The following is a 10,575-nucleotide window of genomic DNA, read 5'->3' as shown; positions in this document are numbered from 1 at the left end:
TATATATCCACACCAAACTTAAAGAGACCTGTAATTCAGCTTACACTAGAAACTAGTAGGTCTTATACCCAACACCTGCAGTCGACTGCCTACAGGTCTGTAACATAAGTCAGTGACCAACAATACTTCATGTATATGACACACTATAGTCTAAACTTATGAAGCATATGTGCTAAGGAAGTGAACCTGAACAGCTAAAATCATAAAAATATTGTTGAACTGATACTATAACTTAAAAACACTTGATTGTTTGAACCATTTATAATTCTTATTAAGTGGATACTGACATACTCTTGTTGAAGGTGGTATCTGGCTATTTTAGATTACCTACTTAATTGGTTTGTAGTTTTATATGAGTTTTAACAAATATAATATCCTTGTCCATAAGCTGATAATGTAAGATATTATACAAATGTGCTTAGACAGCAGAGTTTTCCACAATGGGTGCATCAGTCCTTTTTGCTGCATCCCCTCCCCGACCCCCCTCCCCCACCCCCCAACTCCCCACAATTAGCTATGTGTATCATAACATAATCAATATATTCTCCGTTATTATTTTACATTTAAAATTACCTAATGTTTTCCCGTGAGTTTTTATTCCATATGTCCAAACTTCCAACAACTTCTGACCTGGTACTTACATCGTTTCCAACAACTGCTAACCTGGTACTTATGATGTTGATAAGGATATCAAATTATTTTTCCATCCCCAAACACAAAAGGGATGAAAGTAGAAGGAAAAATGTAAGACTGTTAAAAGCACCACTAAACCAAGAAAAACTACCCTCAAGAGTTAAATATACAAAACAAATTCACTCAAAACCTTAGAGGGACATGTACATTTACGGATCACTGTAACTTTCAACTGAAAATAAAAAAAAATGTACGCAATTGGTGAAACTTATGAAAACATCTAAGGGTAATGCTCTGAGCATTTACTACTTGTTTTTCCCAAGCAATATGTACCATAAAACTTCATGGATCCCAACGTATGCCTTGACATATTAAAATTGATACATCACACACCCCTAGTCATGTTATTTAGTTAAAATCAGGCTAAGTTTCAGTAATTGAAGACAGAAGATAATATAGTTTCAAACTAAGCAAGAAAATTTAAATAAGCTTGTCTTTTCATACACGTGATACCCCATATACGAAGTCATGTAGAAAATAATATCCTTGAAACATATCATTTTGAATTTTTTCACTAACTTCAAATGACTACAATATGATGTTTAAGGGTTATTCTCTGTTTGCAACTCAAAACATAGGTCGACTCCGTTGAGGGTGTCAAGTTAAAAAAATAAAACATTTTGGGGGTTTTATAGAATTCCAAAAATTATTGGGGGTTTAGTGAGAGTTTTAAACTTTCCGGTGTTAAGTGCTGAAGGCCCAAACTTATTGGTGGTTCACAAAATTTGTGGACTATTTCTTACTAAAATGATTCCACGTCTTTGAGAGACATCTATAACATTTTGTTTAAGCGCATTTATTTTCATTTGATCTGAACTCTATCATGTATACAAAAAACTAATTATACGATACGCATACTCCACCATAAATTATGGAGATTATTGCTAAAACCAAGCTAAAAAGGAAAAAAGGAGGTCAAGGAATAGAAAAAACAAAAAAGTTATAAATTTCTGCAAACCTTTTGTCATGTCAACCATCAAGATCATATCTAGCGCTAACATTCACACCAAGCCTACAGCCTATACCAGAATAAAGACCATTTGTTTATCAGTCAGTTGAATCATAAAAAAAAAGGCGAAATGACACTTAAAAACACCATAAAGTTTTCATGTTTTGGCACTTATATACCATGAGTTGTTTTTCGTGAGAAATAAATACCATAAGTTGCTTAAAATTAACACGTTAGTATCCTGAATCATGCAAAAGTGAGAATTTCCACCTGAAGGTTTTCATATGACACTAACATGTTAACCTTATAACTTTCTACCCACTAATATTTGTTAAATTTATCATTAAACACATCCCAACTCTATTTTAAAGTAGAATTATAATAAGTTTTAAAAAAAGAATTTCGGTAGATTTAATAGCAAATTTAACAAATATTAACAATTATAAAGCTCTGAAATTAGCATGTAGGTATCATAGAGAAATAATCGGGGGGATTTTCACGTTTGCGTGATTGTGGGTACTAACGTGCCAATTTTAAACAACTTAGAGCATCTCCAACAGCTTCCCCATTTTATTGGTATTCTCACTTTTGGAGAATTTTGAGCTTTTTTTTGTCCAACAGATTCCCCATCTCATTCCCCAAAATAGGGATGGAGGAGAAAAAAAGGGGAGTCTTCTCCAAATCCGGAGCATTCTTCAAATATTTGGGGAAAGTTTGGTCATGAATGCAACACGTTCTTCAAGACGGGATGGAGGAGAAAATAAATATAAAACAAAATCCGTAATTACAAAAAAAACCATTGGGACAGTTCCAATGCATAAGAGCATCCAAAAATAGGAATGTAGAATATTTTTATTATTGTAATAAATGCAGGATTCTTCAAAATGGGGAAGTTGTTAGTGTTGGAGCAAAAATAATTTGGAGAATATGACTTTTGCTTCCCCATTTTGGAGAAATTTTTAGAGAAACTGTTGGAGATGCTCATGGTGTATTTATTTTATTTGACGTAAAAAAACAGCTCATGGCATATAAGTTCCCAAACGGGGAAACTTTGTGGTATTTAAACGCCATTTAGCGAAAACAAAAAACCCACAAATCCCAAGCACCATTCGAGAGTCGATAATTTTTTCTAGCCGAAAAAAACTCCCTTCTCAACTCATTTTTCCAAACTAAAGATTTAAACTTCTCTCGTGGCATCGACCAAAGCACCGCGTATCGCTACAATTAGTCAACAATTTCCTCCATCTAAGCCACTACCAGCAGATAACAACAAAAGCACTAAACAAAACACTGTAAAAGAAGAAAAATTACAAAAAAAAGTAAAAAAAAAAAAAGAGGAAGAGATCGGAAATGAGACCTGAAGGCCAGCGCGAGAGGAGCGAGAGACGGGCCGCTTCTTGTCCTTGTCGTCCTTGTTCGATTTCCCCGTTATCAATCCCTTCGCTCCTTTTCCCGACATTTTCCTTCTTCTTTCGAGGATTAGACGGCGGAGAAATCGACTGGAATCGAGAGAGATCGGGGTATTTTTTTTTTGCCCGGGGGGGTGGAGGGGATCGAGAGGGAGGTATAATTGTAATTTTAGGGAAGATTGAAAATACGATTGCCCCTGCCTTTAAAGGGAAGGACAAATTTTCAAAACCGACCCTTTGGGGTTTTTATTTGCAAAAAACGACCCATTTCAAACTTATTTATAAAAACCGACCCCAGGGGCTGAAAACAGGTCGGTTTTTGAAAAAAATTTTCCCAAACTTCACGGGAGTTGAACTCCCGTGAAGTTTTGTTATGAGAAAAACTTCACGGGAGTTCAACTCCCGTGAAGTTTGGGAAAAAAATTTTCAAAAACCGACCTGTTTTCAGCCCCTGGGGTCGGTTTTTGTAAATATTTTCAAAACCGGTCGTTTTTTGCAAATAAAAACCCCAAGGGGTCGGTTTTGAAAATTTGTCCTTAAAGGGAATTACGGCTTCGGTCGTTAATCCAGGGTTGGGCCAAATTGGGCCTAAGGTTCACATTACAAGATTTCGGGAACTAGTGGTAGTAGTAATTTTGAGGCTAAATAGCACTTAGATAATAAACTTATAGTTTCACTCTCTTCGCGCCTATATATCTTTAATTGTTTTTTCTTAACATTTATTTTATTGTGCAAACATGAAAGTTTTCATTCGAGCTGTGAAAAGTATTAACGGAACGCCAACGTAATTTTATCATATTTTCACCACACCAGCAGGGTGTTCTTAGTAATTGAAAATTCACTTTCCCCCCTTTTTGGTTTGTTATAAAGATATACGTCATTTTCTACAACTAAATTGGATGCACTTGTACGGGCTCTTTCTTTCGTGGCCTCCTAAAAGAATTGAAAATATAAAAATAAAAGTTAATATATATATATATATATATATATATATATTATATATATATATATTATATATATAGTATATATATATATTATATATTATTGGGTGCGCTTCGTTGCACTTTCGCTTTGCCATTCATGATGTAACGCGCCCAAATTCAAATAACCGTATCGAGGTTAAGCATGTGCGAGATGTTACCGGCATAAGTACTGTACAAATTAACCAAAATACTATACAGACTACAGTCCGGATACAACTGAACATCAAAATCAGCAAAACCGATACGCCGGCATGCACCCTATTTGTTAGTTACGCTGCTAACAACTGCAGAAGAAGGGCAACCGTGAAAACCATACGTTTAGAGTAAGCACTTAAATTTACTCAGGGCAACACCCCAACCCAATGTATACTCATGTTCATCACAAAAATATCAGCTATAGTTGTTGCTACCACGCCTCTGCAGAAAATCAAGGGCAGTAAACAAGCAGTTCTAACTCGGATGACATTACAAATCTCCTGCATACGAAGAACGAATACCCGTTCCCTCTACAAACACCCACACATGTAACTCCCTGATCTATTGAAAGACGAAACACAAAATTTTAACCTATTTATTTCTAAACCAAAAGTGAACATCTGTAACAAAGCGCACGCGTTTCTGCTATTTCGTGAAATAGCGGTCACGAACAAAATCAAGAATCTTTTGTTATTTCCCCCTTGTTATCTTCGATATGCCCTTCCTTTGAGATGTGGAAACCCTCGATTTTGTGAGCAGCATCATTTACACCGATTTTTACCTTATCCGTTGGCCCGTTGGCACTGAAATTAGCTTCGTTCTCACCGGTTGTGGCTGGACCTGTCTGCCACATTCTGATGGTTCCATCCTCGGAGCCTGATGCATAAGATTCGCCTCCGGGAGAAAAGCGTACACAGTGAACAGGACCGTGGTGACCTTTGTTGCATCCTGCATTTATAAAGTAAAAACAAACATGCCCAGATCATGAGAAAATATTTTTCCACCACATAAACCAAACTTGTACATGTGATTGTTAAAGATAGCTGATATCTATGGTGAAAGAACAGAGTTGACACGCCGGGAGATTGGAGCCATGTCATGCACAATACTTCATTACATAACTTAGATCGAGTAAGCAGGGACCAGTGTGTCCATTCATGGTCTTGACTGGTGTGTCCCTGACAGTGCGACGCATCCACAGTACTACAAATTAGATCATAAAAAATACACATTCTGACAAATTGGATGAGTGCTACGTCATGGACACACCAAGACTAAACGACACACTAGCACCATTTTTACTCATTGTGTTTATAAAACTTATCCCACTAGGTTTTCGACGGTCCGTATTTGCTTTGATTTTTAAATCGCGCTAATAGTTTGAAATGGAACAGATAACAAATCACATAAATCATATAAGAATTGATGCTAATATTGTCAAAAAAAATTTACAATGAACCTTTGAACTATGGTGCACAGGTACGGGTACAGGTATGGACACGGGTACGGGTACGGGACACGGTAAATTTGTAAAAAGTAGGGTACGGGGACACGGCTCATATATATATATAATCCGAGTGTCCGATACGAAATTTCTAAAAATTTTGGATACGGGGACACCGTCCTAAATTTCGACACGGGTACGAGGATACGACAATAAAAAAAAATAAAAGTTTAATCAACAATTCAGCATGTGAAAGGCTTTGTAACTTTCCAACTTCCATCTTTAACTCTTCATTACATGCAAGCAATTAACAATTATATTAACTATAGCAATTTTACTATGTTTAATTTCAAATTCTCAATAAAATAAGTTCATTCCTTAAAATTATAAAGTAAACTCATTTGAAACTTTTGACTTTATATTCCACATAAGCATCAAAAAAGAATAAATAAATAAATACGTACGTATATACATACATACATTTACACTTACCTATTTAAATATGAGAACACATGTCTCCCATTCTTAGCATTGCCATTAATTTTAAAGAAAAGACAAAAGCAAATAGTCAAACACCCATGTGAATGGTGATATCATGTTCCACTAAATAATTTAAAACCAAGGAAATAAGAGAGAGAGAGTCTTCTTCTTCCTTGCATCTAAACCCATTTTCCTCTGCTCCAAAACTCCTGTTTCCCCGGAGCACCCGACACGGGTACGATGCCAAAATTGCCGTGTTGGGGTATCATAGGGTGCACAAAATATAATGATCATTGCATCCTTATATTTGCCATCTAAAATTGTTTATTTTAATTTTTGATTTTATTTCCTAACCAAATAGGTTCCAGCTTATAATCTACATGCAACTCCTATTCCCCTAGCAAGTATAGAATAACTTTGCATTGGAGCTCCTTTGTGCACCAATAACTGACATAGATTTCCTGACCAAAGTTGACCCCGGAGGCCTATGCTTATTGGCAAGCCTCTTTCTTGTTCATTCTTTTCTTAGCATACTAAGCACCAAGAAAGATGATTGACATCAAGTCAAAACTAAGCTATATGATAGGGCTAATCCTCATGCAGCTTCCTTGATAGAGGTTTCCTCCTTAATACCCGCTTTTGATGACAAACTCTTTGATGGTGATAAGCATTCTATCGAAAAATAGAACTATATACAGGATGGCATTATAAGAAAGAGGTTATGAGACCATACCAATTTCTTCGCCTGTGTGGAAATCAAAAATGTGAACCCACATGTCTTCACCTCCAGCAACAAACTTGTTTCCATATGTGGGTTCGAGTGAAGCTGATTCTACGGTGCATGGCATGTTGTAGCTTTTGATAAGCCCGAAACTGGGATGCATTAAAGAGGGAATTACTTAGGTTCCATGCTCATCAAACAAAAATGAAATAAACATACATTCAACATAAAACTTACTGGTTTGCATCCCAAAACTTAACAGTGGAACCATCAGCAGTTGTGATGTACCGCCCATCCTGACTCACTTCAGCACTAGTGACAGGTGACTTTGTCTCAAGAGTTTGGACAATTTTTCCACTTCTTACGTCCCATAACCTGGACAGGTCAAGACGAACATGGTGAGGGAAATAAGAAAAATGAATTCACTATTTCCTACCGTTTAGTTCATGCTCAACGTGGAAGCTTAATAGCATGTGAATGTATACACCACTAGTAATTTGCAAATCTGACGAGAGATATTTTATTGGTGAATCTGTTACGTTTGTAAAAGAAAAATGCAAGAATAATTGGTTTTGAATCACAATTCGACCATGTTTGAATGAATAGACAGTAATGGCTAAGAAACATTGTTAAAAAGCAATAGATTGTTGGACCATTCTTTGATTATGAGAGACTTCTCCGTATAATATTTTAAATGTGCACAGACGTAGGTTCAAAACTTGAGAATCACCATAAAAGAACAGAAAAGACAAGATTTCTGTAACTTAATGCTGGATGATAAACTGAAACAAATGATTTGCTTCCAATTTTTACTTTGTCCAGCACAATACATCACCTCAGATAAGAAAGGTTGGCTAGTATTCTCATTTAACAGTATGTGTAATTAACCTTAGCTGAAAAAAAAAGAAGCATACATAAGCTGTTTAGGATATAGCGGTATATATTGAGTTGAAAAGCAATTTGAGGCGTCTTAAGTTATGCTTGAATTTCCAATATCATCAACTAGCGGAAGTAGAAGTTGAGATTTATTCATCATCTTATAGCAATTTTATTAATACAAAGTTTCGTGAATAAGACTACCAGTAACCAACCATCTAAGTGGAGTGGATGAGATCTGAAAACAACCAAAGGAAGAGCAGACATTTGGAACAAGCTTTAATTTTAGGGGTTTTCGATATTAGTCCCTTAAATCATCACAATTTTGATATTAGTTCCCCAAATCTTCATATGTTGATATCAGTCCCCCAAATTGCATTAGTTTGTTGATTCTAGTTTCTCTGTTACTATTTCCGTTCAAAACCCTCAACCATGGTTAAATTAAGTTTTAATCTTGACCACATTAAACACCCCAACTAAACACTCATTCCCCCTCCCTCTATACCATTGCCTTAAATTTCAAAGCATGTGATATGCTACTTTACCCAAATTCATTACGAAACCAGGTCCATTCAGTTATTTGCTAACCAAGAGAATGAACTGATGCATTTGTGAGTAGAAATTTAGCAAATTGGGTTGTGCTGAAGGCGTCTGATGAAACATATGAGAGAGATGTGGTTTCTTGAACAATAGTTATCAATGGGTCTCGACAAGGGAGTTTCAGGATTAGGCAAACGAGGTGAAAGTGATTAGTGTTATCTTGGATTTCTCTCAATCGGGTATTTTAAGTTCGGGGAAATTTGAGTGATGAGTACACAGCAATGTGCATGAATGTATTTGTGATAATTTTCAGAAGATTGAAAGACAAGCATGGCAAAATGTTTTTGAGATATAATTGACCACCAGAGGCTGAAAAAAGAAGGATAATAATTTGAAAGCTTGAAGGAAATCGCATTGAAATTGTTGGAACATATTTAGATATTCAGCTTAACAGTCTGTAGACTTGGCCATGGACTTGAGTTACTGGGGAAGAAAGGCCGATGATTGTGCTGTCAGCCAAGGGGAAGAAAGACCTATGATTTGTTTAAGTGTGTTTGTTAAGGGAGAGAAGGTGTAGATTAACAGGTTTGAGGTTGGGTATGGTGGGAAGAAGATAAGAGAAATGGGTTTGCATTTTGATTAAACAGGTTTGGATTTGGGGGTTCGTAATGGGTATAAGTTTAAAAGGTTGTGGGTTTGGGTATGTGAACTGAGGGGTATAACTGTCCATTCAAGAAAAAAGTTAAAGAAAATGGAATATTCCCCATCCAATTTAACACCAACTAACTACAGGGACTAATATCAACATATTCAGGTGATTTGGGGGACTTATGTCAATATCTGAAGTTTTGGGGAACTGATATCAAAATACAAATGATTTAAGGGACTAAGATCCAAAAACCCATTAATTTTATTCAATCCTCATCACCTGTCGTCAGTGATATTTGTTCAAATTATAACTAGATGAATTTCCACCAATGCGCTAACTAGCGTCAATATAGGAAGCAATCCATATCTCTCTCCAGTCTATATACAATTAGGCAGGAAACAAGAAATGTAACCATAAATTAAGAGAAAAGGAAGATTAAATATAACCAAGTATAGATAAAAACAGAAATCAAAGTACAAAGAAAATCATATAAGAGAACTGAAAGAAAATTACATGCATACCTCACTCCTCCCATATCGGTACAAGAACTTAAAATTGTTTGGTCACTGTGAAGCCAGGCCACAGTTCTGACTGAACCAGGTGATTTATCAATTTCTCGAGGTGGTGCATCGAAACGGTTCAAATCAAATATGCGTAATAGTTTTTCAATCCCACCAGTAAGCAAAAGCTTTGTATCCTATAATCAACACCAATTAATATGTTAACAGTCTAAGATCAGCAATACGTATCAGAAACTCAAGAAGCTTTTCAGAGCATCCAATAATCAAAAAACATACTTTATACCAGATTTCTATGTTAAATACAATAAGTATGCAGCTAGGAACAACTATCAGCGTTTTTTATCCTAAATTTCGACAGGTATAGACTATATTACAGCCGATTACAGTATATTGAACTACTAATTCACATATTGACTACAGACAATATGGATCCACATTCTCACTATAGTGTTGCAGCATTCTAAAACGATCATCATCAAATAATGACATCTATTGCTTGGTGTGGGATAGAGGAGCTGCAGGATAAGAGTAGGACATGCATGGACACGGATGCTTGTATTGGACAGGAGTAAAATAAAAAACTAAGCCATGGTCTAAAATGACCAACTTACCTCAGGAAAGGCACAAGCACGGACAATATGCTTGTGTTCAAATGAATGCAACTCGTCTCCAGTTATGGCATCCCATATTTTTCTATAAAAAATAAACAGATTCTAAAAATCAGAGTCAGAATCTTCCTCATCAGTTACACACACACATAACCGATTGAAAGAAGCAGATCATCCATAAGGTGATGGCTAAAGTATAGACGTTAACGGTAATAACATTGAATAATTGATGATCAAAAGATACCATTTGAATAATACAGGAGCTGTAATATATATCAACTTAGAAAACACTCAGACTCATAACAAACATCTATTTCTCAAGAGGACAAAGGGATGACGTTGCATGAACTAACATCTAAAAATCCTAAGAAGATGGATTGAACTATTAAGTTAATATTACCATTTCAACAAAAAACCCCAAGTATATCAAGAAAATGGCAAATTTCTCATCAACAAACCGACAATTTTCTCATCAGAGTAGCCAACGCACAACCTTGGAAAGTATAGGTACCACTTACAAAAAAATGACTCCTTTTTTTCTGAGCTGTTGATGGGTTGTGCATGTGTGTATGAGTTGGTTTCTTTTCTTGTATTTACCTATTCATGTATGTGTGTGCTTTACAGCGTGGTGAGTGATGGGGATGTCTCCAACATCATATCCTAAAAGAAGATGTCTTCGGATTCATTCAGGACACAGTTGTTGTCTTTTATAGGTTAGGGTTGGAC

At 35.9% G+C, this 10,575-nt stretch overlaps 2 protein-coding genes across 2 annotated transcripts in view; both read right to left on the bottom strand.

Moving 5' to 3' along the window:
- The window catches only part of LOC109845131 (probable histone H2A variant 3), a 4,926-nt gene extending 1,717 nt beyond the window's left edge, over positions 1-3,209 (bottom strand). Inside the window, exon 1 of the mRNA XM_020414342.1 lies at positions 3,000-3,209. Coding sequence (XP_020269931.1) covers positions 3,000-3,101 — 102 coding nt within the window. The 5' untranslated portion in view covers positions 3,102-3,209. The remainder of the gene's footprint in view (positions 1-2,999) is intronic.
- The window catches only part of LOC109844432 (serine-threonine kinase receptor-associated protein-like), a 16,363-nt gene continuing 10,126 nt past the window's right edge, over positions 4,339-10,575 (bottom strand). The window contains exons 3-7 of the mRNA XM_020413452.1: positions 9,853-9,934; positions 9,242-9,417; positions 6,893-7,030; positions 6,668-6,807; positions 4,339-4,958 (exon numbers count right to left, since the gene is read on the bottom strand). Coding sequence (XP_020269041.1) covers positions 4,687-4,958; positions 6,668-6,807; positions 6,893-7,030; positions 9,242-9,417; positions 9,853-9,934 — 808 coding nt within the window. The 3' untranslated portion in view covers positions 4,339-4,686. The remainder of the gene's footprint in view (positions 4,959-6,667; positions 6,808-6,892; positions 7,031-9,241; positions 9,418-9,852; positions 9,935-10,575) is intronic.

The sequence above is a fragment of the Asparagus officinalis genome, chromosome 6 (genome assembly GCF_001876935.1).
Source record: "Asparagus officinalis chromosome 6, Aspof.V1, whole genome shotgun sequence".
Lineage (NCBI taxonomy): Eukaryota > Viridiplantae > Streptophyta > Magnoliopsida > Asparagales > Asparagaceae > Asparagus > Asparagus officinalis.
This window is presented reverse-complemented; position numbering and strand designations above follow the sequence as displayed.